Source organism: Drosophila tropicalis, unplaced genomic scaffold (genome assembly GCF_018151085.1).
Source record: "Drosophila tropicalis isolate 14030-0801.00 unplaced genomic scaffold, ASM1815108v1 contig_302, whole genome shotgun sequence".
Taxonomy (NCBI): domain Eukaryota; kingdom Metazoa; phylum Arthropoda; class Insecta; order Diptera; family Drosophilidae; genus Drosophila; species Drosophila tropicalis.
The window spans coordinates 526,343-542,661 of record NW_027172757.1 but is presented as its reverse complement, the minus strand read 5'-3'; the positions used below and the strand labels follow the sequence as shown (position 1 = coordinate 542,661).

The 16,319-nt window shown below is 34.5% G+C and overlaps 1 protein-coding gene across 2 annotated transcripts; it reads left to right on the top strand.

Annotated features, from left to right (window-relative positions):
* The first annotated feature begins 1,218 nt into the window (after positions 1 to 1,218).
* LOC137572425 (ubiquitin-conjugating enzyme E2Q-like protein CG4502) lies at positions 1,219 to 15,508 on the top strand. 2 transcript variants are annotated; one of them, XR_011031653.1, is made up of 6 exons: positions 1,219 to 1,580; positions 12,930 to 13,575; positions 13,648 to 13,771; positions 13,831 to 14,180; positions 14,657 to 14,928; positions 15,027 to 15,508. XR_011031653.1 is itself a non-coding variant. In XM_068284184.1 (5 exons), the coding sequence occupies exons 2-5, from the start codon at positions 13,226 to 13,228 to the stop codon at positions 15,109 to 15,111; spliced, it is 909 nt and encodes a 302-aa protein (XP_068140285.1). In that variant the 5' UTR covers positions 1,221 to 1,580; positions 12,930 to 13,225; the 3' UTR covers positions 15,112 to 15,508. The 2 variants fall into 2 exon arrangements, 1 of the variants encoding a protein (XP_068140285.1); XM_068284184.1 differs by lacking the exon at positions 14,657 to 14,928 and having other exon boundaries at positions 1,221 to 1,580.
* Positions 15,509 to 16,319: the final 811 nt, after the last annotated feature.

Here is a 16,319-nt window from a genome sequence, read left to right as displayed (position 1 = left end):
CTTTCTGGTTTTGTCATCTCTAGGCATTAAAAATTGGGAAGTAGGCATTGAATAGCGGGAGAAATGTGAAATACGGGTGAATTTTCCAATTCAAATTGATGTATCCAGTGTTGCCGTTTTTCCCCGAGCAAAATAAGCTGAATTAACAAAAAAAACCAGCCAGAATAAGCTAAATCCCAGAAAAAAATAGCTGAAAAATAAGCTAATTTTTTTAAGTTTTTAAATTATAAAAAACATATATTTTTAAAAAAACTTCATGTTTATGAAAAAAAAAAAACGAAAACAAAAGAAATTTAAACTTATAAAGTTCATTTAAATGACATTAAACCTGCTATTAGATTGTCTACAGACTGTTCGGGCTCATTATCTAATTGTTCCACATTTTCTATAGACTTCAGGCAGATTGAAGAAACTTTGTAATCAAAGCAACATTTGTTGTGTCGGCTCAATCCGGATCTAGAATTTAAAAATATAAGTTTTTGTTCTGATGAGACTATCACTTTCTGAGACATTACCTTATGGTTAATATTGAATTTAACGTGTCAACGTTCATCCTATTTCTTATTTTATTTTTTATTAAATTAACTTGGCTAAAAACCCTTTCCACTTCGGCGTTCGACCAAGGTAAAGAATGTATTTCAAGCGCAACAGAACTCAGCTTAGAAAACCGGTTGTTTCCGCCCGAGTCTCTGTAATTCAATACTTCAACCCAAAATTTAATTGTGTCCTCAGTATTTTCCCAAGAGATAAGTGTCAATTCATTGTATTGACGTTCAATTTCGTCAATATTGGGAATTCCAAAAAACTCCAAAATCGGAATGATGTTTTTTTTTTTTTAGTTTTTAAAATATTTTCTACTGCAAAAGCATCGGCATGGTCTTGGTCGGCATTTTTTTGAATTCCGGTGTGCTTCTTGGAAATTGCATGTACCCCCAAATCACACAATTTAGCGTTGATGCTACACTTGCAATAGCTGCAATAAGCCCTTGTCAAATCAGTCAAGTCCTTTCTCAGCCATTCCTTGAATTCTGAGCTCTGTAGCCAGACGGCTCTAACTTTTTGTTTATAATTTCCCAATTTTATCCGCAATCGCTCTTGAAAATAAGCCAGATCTGGCCGAAAATAAGCCAAAACGGCAACACTGGATGTATCCCTTTACCATTGTTGATTCTGTCAGCTCTAGTCGGCGAGAGGGCAAGAATTTACGGCGAGAGGGCAAGAATTTACGGCGAGAGGGCAAGAATTTACGGCGAGAGGGCAAGAATTTACGGCAAAAAGCTACCGCGAAAAAGCAAAAACTGAGGCGAAAAAACATATAAATATAACAAATAAGAGAGAAGCTAACAGTAAAAACGAGCTCCCGGGGCTATTATTTCTTATATAAAAAAAAATAATGTAAAAGTGAACAAACAATTGCAAGAAAAAAAAAAAAGGAAAAATAACAAAACAATATAAAACTAATGATTGAACTGCTGAATTCGTTTTCTGCGCAAAGAGGCCGAAAGTAAAGGAATGTAAATCAAGAGGAAGGAGAAAAAGAAGTGTTGTTCTTTCATTGATAAGACGAATTGCATTTTGCGGTAAGTAAAGCAACAAATGCAAGCAAAGAAAAAACAAGTCATTTGGAGCAGCAACGAGAGGGAGAGAGAGATGTAGAGGTAGATAGACAATTGCAATTCCAAGTGTCGTTATCTGTGTATCCCTTTGTTGGCGCCTCTTGTCTGCCTGCGCGGTCTCCCTCTCCCGGCTCACAGCTTCCACTTACAAACTAACACACATACATACACGCACACACACACACACACACACACATCGATTTGCCAATTAAAAGCTTTTGACCCCCAAACTCTAGACAAACACACACACACACGGATAGAAAAATATGTCTCCTTTTTCTCTCGCCCTTCTAACCATCTCTTTTAGTTGTGTGCTGTTATTCGATTTTCAATTGAAAAGCCTTGACAAAATATTTGTTTCTCCGTCTCGCTCGCTCTCTTTGAATCTTTGTGTGTGTCTGTTTTTTTTTTTTTTTGCTTGCACTTTAACTTCTGACATTGACAAGAATTTGTGTGGAGGGAATCCCCCCATGAACGAATGAATGAAATTGTAGGTTATGGAGAATGGGATATGATGGGCGCCTCACTGGAGGGTGGGTGGTAGGTTGGACTCGGTTCAATGTCGGGGCTCTTCATTGAACTTGATACTGAAAAATTCGAGAGCCTTTATGAAGGCTGAAACGGTGCCCACCTACACGTCCCCTTCTTCTATCACTCAAAGTCAGGGACAAAATAAATTTATTTTTCATGTCAGGATTTCATATAATATTCCTCTACTTTGATCTTGGACATTTGGTTAGTGAATTCTTACTATACATATGTATGTTGTACCTAGAATATCTATTGATTTTTAGGACTGAGAAGTAGATGAGTCTTATCAATTTATAATACATGGCAAAGGTCAAAAGTAACGAAAGTTGTCAACAATTTATAATTTCGATACATATTGTGAAGTTATTAACAGTTCAGATTAGAATATGCTTAAAGACAAAAACTAAAATTGGAGTAAATCTGAATATTATTTCCTTGAGATTTGGTTATCTTAAGGATGTTCTCGAATTGCAAGATAAAGAAAGGAAACTTAACCCTTCAATGTTTGTACATCTGATATTTGTTATTTGCTCAGGGTTTATTTTTTTATGGCTCTTGGTAAAAAGTATAAATCTTTTGCACACTTTAAATTTTTTAACGTATGATTATGAAGTTTTCTTTGACTGAAAATATTCAAAAGACGATTCTTTTATTTTAGTTATTCACCGTGTGAGATAAACAAGTTAACATTGAAGGAACGGTGATGAAATTTAATGCTAGAAACACTTCAAGACTTAGAAATTTTCATAATTATGGATACTTCCTTTTGTTCTTGTTGTCAGTTAAGCTTCTGCTCCTTTATTTGCTGACGTCAGATAAAAAGGATTTTCACACGTTAAAGGCAACCTCCAACACCTGCCTACGTTTACACCTGGCTAATGCGGTCTATGCCACCTGCCATATTGTTTATGCTGATTGAAATTGTTTATCTATTTGCCCGTCTCGTTCGTTGCGTTGTTCATGTAAAATTCATAAATTCTGTGGCTCGTGGGTTCATCTAATTGCTGTTCTCGCCTCGTTCCCCCCTTTAACTATTTATAGATCAACAGCAATATAGGTGGAAGGATGTCGTAGGGAGGAGATAGGCTGTGTATGTATGTGTGCGCGCATAATCAATTTATGTTGCCTATAAAAATAAAATGCCTACTAAGCTTTATTCTAAAAAAAGAGGGAGCAGGAAGAAGAGGCAGGAGAGAAGAAGATCGAAATCAAGCAACGATTTAAATGCACAACATGTTACCCCAGTAAAGTATATGGTTGAGGAATAGTGGGAGCAAAGAGCATAAGCAAGAGAGTGGCGAAGTGTTGTGTCCTTCTCATGAATACCAAACAATGTGGAAAGAGTGTTCCACAACCTCAGCATCCTCCTCCTACTGCCATTTACTCTTTGCGTAGGCGGCGACAAAAGTGTGGAAATGTCAGCCGTAAATAAAATTGGCGCATTTTCCTAGTTCCTTGCTTGCCCCAATTCCTTCTTGTTCCCCCCCTTTTTGGCCATTCGTTAACTGTCACCAATAACAACAACAGCAACAATGTGGTTCAGGCCCCAATAAAAGGGCCCAAACAAGTAGAGAAAAAAGAGAACAAAAAACTTTTTCAAGCTTAAAATTTTTTGTTTTTTAATAAAAATTGGTCGTTTTCTTTTGTTGTAATCGTCGCTCTTTGTTTCATTCTAAGCTTGAATTTCATTTTGTTTGAAGCAAATTAGTCAACTTAGTTGATTTTGGGTCACATTTCCGAGGAAATATGTTGAGAAAATTTAATTTGATAAGGCAATTCTGTGATATTATGCCATTTTTGTTTGTTTATTGTCATTATTTGTTTAAATATTACAAGGCCGCAGATAAGATAGCACAGAAAATATTAAACGATTATATAGGTCTTTGATATTGTAGCTATTATACGCATATCAAATGAATGTTTATTTGTTGTGGAAGTCCTGAATATTTATTCAGCATGATCTAAACTTCTGGCTAGGATTCTGAATTTTTATATATGTATAATTTGAACTAACTTTCTGAAATATAATTTACTTAACTAAAAGTATTCTAGTTATAATTTTACCGCAAATATATTATCGCAATTTGTGGCTTGAAACATTAATTTGTATGACTGATGTTACCGTTAATATTATAGAAATTTGACATGGCTAATATTTTTCTAGTAAAACAGATAACATATGTACTTACATATAATATTTAATTAAAATTGCGTTTTGTTCGTGACAAAGCATTCTTCTAGCAACCATCTGCTATAATTTTGTAGTATAACAGTCTGTATAACAGACAATACATTTACAATATTTCACACAATTCGCGCTAGGTTCGTGTTGTAACATTATTCGAGCAATCATGTCCTTTAAATTATGTAGTATAACAGTCTGTATAACAGATCTCACAAACAATATTTCACGGGAATTCGGCTTAGTTTGTGAGAAGACTTCACTAACAGCTATGTGCGTATATTCGTAAAGTGTAACAGTTTGTATAACAGATGCTACCGTTGATATTTTACTGCTTTGTCAGTGTAGCACAGTTTGTAAAACAGAGTTTGTCGTTGGTATTTCAGATTTTTATAGAAGTATAAGTTTGTATAACAGATTTTAATTTTCAATGGCGTGAAGTTTTTGAGAAAATGTATGTTCTTTAAGCTTTAATCACTCAAAAAATGTAAATTTCGCATGTTGTAAAAATTATGAATAATATTTCATAATGAAAGTGAAACTCGAAACACAATTAACGTAACAAAAGGTTGTAAAGGAGAAGAGCTTATGGCTTATCCTATGGATTGTATGTATGTATACATATGTATGTATGTGTGTTTGTCTGTTGGGCAACAAAGTGCTTAACGCCGGACACCGGACGATAGGAAAAACAACTAACCAACTAAAATGACAGGTCACTTCACACACATGACAGACAAAAAGAGATAAAGCTGAAGGGAGTGGAGAGTAAAAAGACGAACCGCAATCATCGAACCTCCAAAACCCCTCCTCAACTTACCCGGCAAGACATTGCCTTCATCATGCTATAACAAGGCGTCAGCATGACGTCCACTTTAACCCTAGAGCCGACGACGCCGTGGAGAGAGGGAAATATGATGATGATGATGACGTTGAAAGCAATTTCATAAATGGCTTCCGTTTGCACAAGACACGCGCGCGCGATAGATAGGAATGGAGAAGGATAATAAGAAAAAAGGAAATCGGCAAGGAGAGAGCTTATGTCTAGGATCCACTTCTTTAGCTTCCGCCGCACTGCATCCTTAATAAATACATAAATGAAATGTGAGAGCATTTCGTGGGCATAAACAGAGACATATCAAGGTCAAAATGGTCCCATAATGGGAGATACAAGATGCTGGTAGTTGGAGCATTAGTCACACGCTTAAAATGTGAAAGTCAATGAACTGGTCCACAAAAAACAAAAACAAAAAACGCAACAAAAGGAGAGACAAAGACCAAATGCTGTGAAGCTGATGCTTCTGCAGTCAACCAGGAAACATTTTTAACTTGAATCCAACAACACTCAGATTGATTAATACTCATACATATTGAAATAAAAAGCCTGCCATAAAAAGCAAAGCAAAACACCAACAAAACACAAGCTTAATTCAATTTGCATTTGCGGTGTGCTGCAGCAGCCGCCCAGAGAGACAAAAGAGGGGCGTATAAAGTCAGGCGAATTAGTCAGAGGCACGGCAATGAATAGTGTGGAGGGGTTAAAAGCACCCACCTTTATCTCTATATCAGTTGGTGGTTGTTTCTGGCGCGTCACTGCATACTTAAGAAGCCTTTTTAAGCTTTGGTCCACCTCAATCTAAACCAGACAAGTGCATTTTCCACTCATTTTCATAGACTTAGCTATAAAAACAAAACTAAAACACCGTAAAATTTATATATTGCTTGCGGAAAAAGCTTAAGAATGAAAGAGATGGGAGATATGTATGTCGTTTCTCCAATAATACATACATAAAACCTTGAGTATTTATGCAATTTGAATCGGCACGAACTTTAAATTTCTTTCTTCTTTAAGAAAAAACAAACACTACTTGAATTTATTTTATGTTTTTGGAATAAAGAAAGCATAAAGAAATGTTTTTATATGCGTTTTTCAATAAAATGACGAAAACACACATAAAATTCCAAACAAATTTCATACATTTGGTATGGAAAGGTCCAGACCCGTGGTGTGAAAAGTAAGAAGTTAATTTGGTGTCTTTGTTTTGGTCCTGTTTCAGATTATATACAAAAATTGACAGAGAATGTTCGCTAGCTATAGTAGAAATCTGTTAATCTTGCCAAGGAATTGGTATTCATTGCATCTCTGTAAGCTTCTAGAGAACCTTTTAAACATGAAGTAGTAATGAAGAGGTCGTTCTTTTAAAAATACCAAATCAGCAGTATGCGTCACTGAGTGGTTAAAAGAACCTTCTATCTAAGCCTAAGTAAACTAAGCTAAACTAGTTAGAGGTTAATTTGCCACAACGTACATCTGAAAAGTGCCTCCTTTAAAGCCCATTGGAGTTCATATAGGTGCTGCCACCCTTAGGGTAATGTATTTGAGGAGGGCTTTTTCAAGAAAACTTCATCATTGTTGCGCGCTCCCATCGACGACAATTTTCTATAGTAAGCCACTGAAAATTGTTTATAAATAAATTAACAAAGCTGTAACAATTCTGATGGACGTACCGACAATGACGATGACGATGACGACGACGACGACCCTCAAGCCAACTAGAACAATGCACACACACAGCTTCAGAAGGCGCGTGGCTGATTTGCCATGACAACACCAAAGTGCAGCGCAATTGTCGACACAACTTACATATATGTATAGATGGTGAGGTATATATAGTTGCTTTATTTATATGGCTAAGAACAAAGAATCAACTAAAGGAGATGGTTTTCCACTTTCCCCCCACTCACAACCTTACTTCCGTCTGTCAGTTTGCTTTGTTGACTAATGCCCCTCCTTCTTTTTTGGAAACATCGTTTTTCTTGCATATAATTTTCCGAAAAATGCAAAACAAAAATCAATAATCATGCCTTCGAGGGGAAAAGAGTTGACACAATTTTCCTCCTCACCTTCCCCCTTTCCCCTTGTCGACATGGTGGCAGCGTAATGCAAATTTTTCATGCCGTGGCAGCAACAACAAACAAAAAAACTGGCAAATGAGTCAAACTACTGTTTATGCGACCGAAAAAAATTTAATGATGATGCAGATTTTCTCACGTTCTCAGCCAAATGAAAACTTAAAACGCTAAAAAAAAGCGATTAAAGATTTTGATTGACTGAAAGATACATTAGAAAAGTTGAACCCCCATTATTTTGGATGCTGAATGTTAAGTGGGTGTAAAATTAGTATTTTGTTTGCAAATATGTCTGTAAATCGACCAGAAATGATGGTAGTTAAAAATGTCAGCCGTGTTAAAGCCTACGATGCTCGGATTTTAAGATAAAACAATTTGCAACAATGTATTAGATTAAGGAAAGAGTATAAGGATCGTTAAAAGTTTTATGATATGGATAATAAGGAGGTATTAACAATGATAGCACCGCCAAAACACACTATTAACGGAAGGGTATTGGTTGATAGGCATTAGATATGCCTTTATGTATGCGAAAGTCCTTAGTGTTAACTGGCATTAAGTTTTGTTATCTATAATCAGACCGACTAAACCTAGTTTCAAAGTTTCTTGGGGAAGTTAAATTTTGAATGACAAGAAGATATCAACACTAAAAATTTAACAAATTGTATCTCAATAAATCCTGACTTTTAGTTGGAGCCCCATACAAATAGATACAAAAAAGTTTATAAACAATGTGATAGGTTCAGACATTGCATAAGTTAATTCGACTTAAATAAAATAAATTCTAATGGGTCGAGTTAGATTAATCAACCTCATTTTACCCAAAAGAATCTACTTGTCTTATTGTTAGTACCAATATTTAAGGTAATATGTAGTTGTCATGGACAAATACAGAAGCAGAGTCCAAAGGGGGGCATGGAAATCGAAATTTCTAGTATTTACAATAATTTTAAAGTTATATAGGTACTTTATGCCCACAAAGAGTGAGTCTTCGCAAACGTCGTGCAGTTTTGAGAAATTATCCTACTGACTTCTCAAAATTACTGAGCTGAAGACGGATATGCAGATGAACGTTATAAGGATTCTGAAACGTGTGTATAGCAACACAATCTGTTTACAATCGGCTGTACATTTATACCTATTGTATAATTATTAATATTAGTACAGGATATGGTTGTAAACTATCAACCTAAGTATATATAACAAGCACTAGAAACTATGTCCTACATCCATAGACTAACTGGGATTCCTATCCGGATCTTCGTTGTTCAGTTGCCTAATTGATTGGGCCACTCAGACAACTCATTTACTGTGGACTGCGCCTTTTATAACGATGTAGTCTATAGAAAACCCAATCTCAAACGAAAAAGTAGTGCGTTCCATTTTAAAATCGCTAACTTTTGTATTTCGTGAGGTGTTTCTATATTTTGAAATATTATTCACACTAAGCTTACTTAGCTTAGATTTTTCTATATTTCTACTGAAAGTACTTCTCAATAAAGTAGGTTTTTCGATCGCTGTTTTCTATATGTTTTATGTCTGATGGGATGAATCGACAAATTTTATCTCACTTATGTAACAAAACGCTTAGATATCAAGTTTTCTGATAGTAGCTTTCGAATTGAGGGAGGAAAGTTAGTACACATAAATGGACTTGGCTATATCGACTTAACTCTTCTCACGATGATCAAGGATATGTATAGTGTGTGTGATGGCATTGAGTTTCAAATCTCTTACTTTTTTTATAATACCCTCGATTCTTATGGAGTCCATCTTTTGTATTGTATCGGTTAACAAGGAATATCGTGTGTAACAATACGGTATTGCTATTCCGTTGCGTATCGTTATAGGCGGAATCTATTGTATCTCTTGTTCTTCTTAAACTTGCCATCATCTTCACATTTGTCAAAGCCAATCCCACTCATCTGTTGGCATGTGAAGCTTATGCCTTTTCTTTTTGGGCGACCGCCCACAAAGTACCCTTTAGTGGCAGAAACAACAACAAAATTCGATGCTTTGTCTGTTTTGACCCTTTCCACCCACTAGAGAGTGCAGCACAATGGACAAATCTCAGTTCCATTGTATAATAATAATAATAATTATAATCTCTTATAAAATAAATACCCTTGGGCTATTGCCCATTTGGCGTCGGAATTGGCCAAAGTCCAAACTTAAAGTGACCCCGAGCCGTGTGAAGGATTCCCACCTACACACACACTCACATAGAGAAACCCCGCTGGTCCCACCTGAAGGACCTTAGCTAATTATGCGCAAGACAAACAATTTTGGATACACCATGGTCAACATCTCCTCCAGCCTCACACGTCGGGGACCACTATTGTGTGTTCTGTGTGTGTGTAAACTTTTGCCATAAAAGTCTGAAGAGCCTCCAATTTCCATTTGCCTGGTGCCCCTCCTTGTAGTCCTTCTGCTGTTGTTGTTCCCCTTTGGCTTGGCAGCTGCTGCTTTTGGCTGCGACGTAATAAGTTTTTTATGTTTTCGTAGAAGACGTCGTCGTCGTTCGTCGTCGTCGCTATTTTTCCTTTATTTTTGCTGGTTTGCCTTTTATGAGGCTGCTTTTGCCTTCTCCTCCACTGGACCCGCACGTACCCCTCAAACCCCTCGGTTCTAACCACATTTTTGTTTCATGGTGGAACAAGTATTTAACATATTTCTTTTCCTCTCTTTTATATATATGCTGCTTGAAATGTTTTTAAGGATGTGCCAGGACATGAAACTGTGATACGTTTCTTTACGTTGCTTTATTCGACTTGTTTTTCGTTCTCACCAAGGTCACCAACGATTATGAGAATGTTTATTGTTGCCAACCTAACTTAATACACCCACTTAAAGTTATTTTTAAATCCAAAAAATAGTCTATGGGACTTTATTAGTAAATGCGATTTATTTTATCTATTAATAAACTTCGATGGGGTATTAACTTGCCTTTAAATACCTTCTACTCATCCTACTCAAATCAGGGCCCGTCATTATAAGTTATAAGGATTCTAATGTTTTGTTATGTCATACAAACTTGACATTGAATAAAAATCAAATCAAATGTTTTCTGTTTTCTAATTCGTTTCAAAATTAAACTCGATTCAATTTTCACAAAATTTAAAAAAAAAAAATTATGACTAAAAATGATTTTGTTCAAAGTTAAATTTAATAAATTCTAAATTGAAACGTTTGTGTAAGGAATTTCCTAAACATTTTAGCATATCCTTTTTATGGAAAGACGTAAAGGCTGCTGTCCTTTTTTTTCCTTTTTTAAATTATTAAAATAAGTGATTTTTTTTTTCCTTTAAATTTATTTTAGGAAACCAGTTTCCTATGTTACATTTTCGAAGGAAATGTGGATAAAGATCGAAATTATGAAATCTATTCACAAATTCATATATCGTAGGATTCCCGTAGATCCTCTAATAAGCATTTCGCTGTCCTTTTAAAACAAAAGTATGAAATTTTCCACTATATGTCTCCAATGCTGGAAGTTCTACTACGATCCTTCCCAGCTTTTCATTTGATTTCTTCATATTGGGACTTAAATTGATACCTATTGATTATATTTGATTGTTTATAATATAAATAGTATTACGAAACAAATCTTAAATAAAACTCTTAACATTGTCAGAATTCTGTCACTTTCCACTTCCATTCTTTCGCTTTGTGCATAATGGAATGGATAACTTTGCTTTGTTGTTGTCTGTTTTATAATATTGACACAAAAAAATCTTGTTTCTGTCTGTTTCTTGTTGTGTCTCATCTCTCTCCATTCCAAAATTATACAATAAACTTTTCTTATCTGGCGCCAGGAAAATCAATAAAAACAAAAACCAACAAAAAATGGCAAACACTGGCGAAAGAGGATAACGCTAAAAAAAACCAACAAACCTAACCGCCCACATTCCTTTTTTCCAATCGTTTTGTTCACTGACCTACCCCGAGAAATAAGTTTAATAATAGCCCTAGTCAAAGCATTGGCTATAAGTACTTAAATCAATGTTATTTGACTTATCCAAATATAGATATAACACAAATTAAGAGCTTAGTTTGCTGATAAAATTTGTAGATAGCAGACTAAATGAGTATTTGATTGGAAAAAAAAATTGAACTTGCATATTTAATGACAATTGGCCACCTGAAGGCTTAAGTAGGTAGATTGATAATTGAAGTAGATATGGTAAACGGAATTAACTAATAGGAGTTAAGAAATTGCTACCCAATTTTCATTGGGCATGCGGCAAGATCTTTGCTAAGAACAAAATGCTATCAAATTACCTAATAAAACTAACTTTTTAAGCATATTTTTAGTTCCTTATTTGTCCAAGACATCTGTCTATTTATGAGTCGTTAAGATACCCGGCCCATAACCCTAAACACTCTTTAAATATGAAAATGATTGAGACCCAACAAAGTCTTCGAATTTCCCATGCAATTTAAAACAATTTCTCTACCCTAACGAATACCTTTTAAAGATACAGGCATAAGTAAGGATTTTGCTCACATGAACTAGGCGATTCATCACAAAGAGAGTTAACTCGGTTTTATATCCATAAACCTATGCAGCAAAATCCTAAATATTCTAACTTCTCTACCAGGTCTCTTTTCAATAATTCATTAAAATTATTGTTAGATTGTTCTAAAAGTCGATTCTGAAGTTGTCTTGATGCAATTTTTATGTTGTAGAAGAGATGTAGCTTTTTTTTCTAACTCTAAATAAATAAAACTAAAGAAGAATCAGTATTGTATAAACAAATCAAACAAACTACATAGATCAAATTGTTAAAGGCCAAATAGGCTCACTTGAAGTAGCCAAATTAACAATTTAATTATACCTACACCAATGGCCATTTTATCAGAGCTCTTTTCTATTCTTTACTATAGAATATCTCGTTATTAGTAATTTTTCAATATTTGTTTATGTATTTTCTCGGTCAGGTGGATGATTCACATGACACTGGCTTTATCCTGGTATCATTTTGGTTTAAATTGGTCCTCACCAAAGAAATATGTTAGATTCTTGAGATTTTTAGGCTAACCTTCCTATTACATTTTGCTTCCTCATACATTCTATCCTTTCCCCTTCTTTATCTTGGGATCAGGTCTCCCTTTTCACTAAAGATATCTAATTTTTGTCTATTCAAGAGTTTGGTAGTTATTCAAAAGACTTTTGTCAGGTGCACCTTAAATAAAACCAAATTTCGTCAAAACTCTAAGAATTTGAGACATTCAAGATGCATTGAAGAGCATTTTAAAAGCCACTTGATCAATAACTTACTAACTCAATTTACCAATAAGCTTCACTTAAAGCCACTACCCACATAAGGAGACCTGTCATCAAATTGAACACTTTTCGCAAAATATTGCGTGGGCAAATGCAATTAAAATAAGCAAACAGTTAAGTACAAGAAATAATTACCTCCCATTCAGCGAAATTACCACAAATTTAGAAAGTGTAAATATTTTTGTATCTAGTATTTAATATGCATATTAGTTGATTAAATCGAAAGCTTGCTAAATATTGTGGTAAACAAAATGGTTTATATTGTTGCATGAGTCAGGAAACAAGCTAAGGGCACTTGATAAAATAAAAATTCATGTTCTGTATAAAGAAGTACCTTAATAGCGAATTTAATTAAACAGTTTACTTTTAATAACATCTATAATCTTTTTGTTTATCTTTGCAGAATATTTTATTTCCCAAAAAAGACACCAACCAATAAATAAACGTTTCAAAAAGTTAACCTACAGCAAACAATCCATATTTGCACAAACAAAGAAAATAACCTAGAAAAATAAAGACTGATATCAAAGAAATACAAAAATATATACGACGACCACATAAACAAATGAATATATAATAAATATATGTATATAGATGTACGAGTACTTGTAGGAAATCAAAGCCACCGTTTTAAAGGAACAACCCAACAACAAACAGACCAGAGAAACCCCATAAAGACCAGCAAGAACAACCAGAAAGATGTCATCACGTTCAAAGGAGCGCGTTGTCACTGCATTCCGCAAAATCTTCCACAAATCTAGCAACAACAACAACCATAATCACAATAATAATAATATTAATAATGATAAGAGCAGCAGCAACAGCGATAAGGTAGATGGAGCCACCGGCAGCAACAACAACAATAACAATGAGGCAGCTGCCACAAGTGGTGGGGTGGCAGCAACAGGATCAGGTGCAGCTGCCGCAAATGTAGCTGCAGGAGCAGGAGCTGTGGGTGGTGGTGCCAACTCAAAAAACGCTATAGTACGAATGGCTCCCGATCAGGTAGTTTGTGATTCACCCGGCAAGCGACGTCGCCAAGATCACAAGTAAGTCAGTCAATACATCTGCTTAAACGAGCAAAACTCTTCAATTAAGATCGATCTATGTCAATTTTATAGAGTGTCACCCGCTTTGGGTCTTCAATTGATGACGGCACCAGATCAAACCATACGATCCCGACGCTTGATGAAAGAATATCGGGAAATGGAACGATTGCAAAATAAAAAAGATTCTGTTTTCACAGTAAGAGATGAACTTTGATTTGATATGATTAGGATTCAATTGTTTTTTCTTTATTCCAGGTGGAGCTAGTCAAAGACAGTCTATTTGAATGGCATGTCCGACTTCACGTTATCGATCCAGATTCACCGCTGGCACACGATATGATCGAACTTAATGTTCCAGCCATACTCTTACATTTGAGTTTTCCCAACAATTTTCCATTCTCACCGCCGTTTATGCGTGTCGTGGAGCCGCTCATCGAAAAGGGCTATGTAATGGAGGGCGGAGCCATATGCATGGAATTGCTAACGCCCCGTGGCTGGGCCAGTGCCTACACTGTGGAAGCGGTAATAATGCAATTCTCAGCGAGTGTTGTCAAGGGTCAAGGACGCATAGCACGTAAACCGAAAAATGCAAAGGAGTTTAGCCGGTATGAACACAAATCGAATAATCCAATAAATTAGCGTATAAACTCAATTACTTACACATAGACATTGTCGGTCCGTTTGTTTGCATTAGTATACATTCTACTCAATGGAGCCGGTTGTATGTATTGAATATAGTATTATTAACTAGTTAAAATGAATTTTTATGTTATTTTTACCATCTAAAAAAGACTCGAAGATTTACTTAAATTGAAAATGACACGAAAATGATAATTCCATATGCTCATAATCTACTTTTTATAGAGTACAAGAACAAACTATAAGGCTATCGCCATGTAAGATCAAGATAAGATCGAAAATAAGTCGAAACTGATTTAAAGGATACGTTTTCAACTAATATGACTTTTTTAATCAGAAAGATTATTAAGACAGGTCTAAAAACAGTCAGAATGTACTAGTACTTACACAAATTAAACATTATTATTTATATTATTATTATTAAAAATGTACAATTCCGCAGGCTCCACGCAAAGAAATATCTTGATAAATATTTGGCTATGAAGTTCGCTCCTCTAAGCTTAGAGCATGAACCAAACGAGGGAGGAGTTCGGAAATTAGAATAAATCCTCAAAAAGACAAAATGCCCCCCTGAAACAGTACGGAATTTCCTAAACTCAACATCTTAATTATAATATTCAAAAACAAAGCCTTGGTTAAGTGATTTGAATTCCAAATCATTCTTAAATACGTGCCTTTTTATATTCGACCACTTTGAATACTAACATCATTTGGGTAGGCTATTTTTTATTTTGTTTAGTTAATAATATTAACCATTTTAAATTGTTCTTCGTTGTATTTTAGATGAATTGAATCTCTTCTTTTTATTTCAGACGTCAAGCAGAGGAGTCTTTCCGCTCGCTGGTGAAGACGCACGAGAAATATGGTTGGGTAACTCCAGCATTGTCTGATGGTTAAGAAAGACAGATAGTAGAAAGCTCCTCCCCCCGTAAACTCCCCCTCCTTCTACGTTTGCCAACTTTTACGAAGATCGCTCATTAACTAAACTAAACCATAAGAGAAACGTATATATACATATAGACAATTAAAACGCTTCGATTTCACCCTGCGAAAAACTTTCCTCAAAATATAGTTATAAAGACGGAACTAAACGATTTCAATTGCAAAACCATCCAAAAAAATGAAACGAATCGGACAAAGAAAATTTAAATCAATGATCAAAGTAGTCGAAGAATTATGAAATGGAGAATTATAACAAAAACAAAAAAAATTTGTAATTTTTGCTCGTAGTTTTCATTCACTCAATGAAATAATATTTTAATTCCCAAGTATTATTAACTTCGCATAAACAAAATGAAGTCAAATTTCCATTTACTCTTTTTTGCGTAGAGTTAACATAAACAGCAACAATTTAAGTTACATTTACTACGAACTTAAAAAAAAGGAAAACAAACTGTTATTTTAAGTTCAATTTGTGATTTTCTGTTACACAAGACATAAGTAAACAAAAACCAAAAAAAAACAAACTATTACAACTCGGCTTGTAAAAGATAAAAACTGAATATTAAATATTTGTTTTTAAGTTTATGCATTAATAATAAATGTAAAACTGTGTCTACAAAACCAAAAAAAAAAAAAAAAAGAAAATAAAAATCAAAATTATCTTTTGTGTTATTTCTATTTGGATGTAGAAAGGCAGCAACGAGTACAATTTATATTTGCGCGCTCCAAACAGTGTTGGTCAACTAGTATACTGCCAGCGATGTTCGATACTATCGGTAAGAAGATAATAAACGGCAAGGGTGGCCTCTGAAATTTAAAGAACCTTTTTAATGATCTCTTTTGTGTAAACAATGTGTTTATCTAAAAATAAATAATACTTTGAAGTGGGTTTTATTTGTATTTATGTTTGAAACTATTTAAATGTAAAGTTGTTTAAGAATTTAAAATGGATAAAGTTCGAAATGGGATTTTGCTAATTTTAAAGTTCAGTTCATAAAAAAAAAAAGAATTTATTTCTTTATAGCAAAATGAGAAACTCATATATACTGCTTAGATTTGATACATTTACTTTAACTAAGCGCTTACAAAATAAAATCATAATTAGTTCTATAAGAAATATTCGTTCAGACAAAAGTTGGAAATATTTTTAGTATAATATTATT

Excerpts from the sequence above, each read along its gene's own strand:
- LOC137572425 (XM_068284184.1), top strand. The coding sequence starts at position 13,226 with ATGTCATCACGTTCAAAGGAGCGCGTTGTCACTGCATTCCGCAAAATC. Across the intron at positions 13,772-13,830 it reads AAAAAGATTCTGTTTTCACA|GTGGAGCTAGTCAAAGACAG; the intron begins GTAAGAGATGAA and ends TCTTTATTCCAG. Across the intron at positions 14,181-15,026 it reads AATGCAAAGGAGTTTAGCCG|ACGTCAAGCAGAGGAGTCTT; the intron begins GTATGAACACAA and ends TTTTTATTTCAG.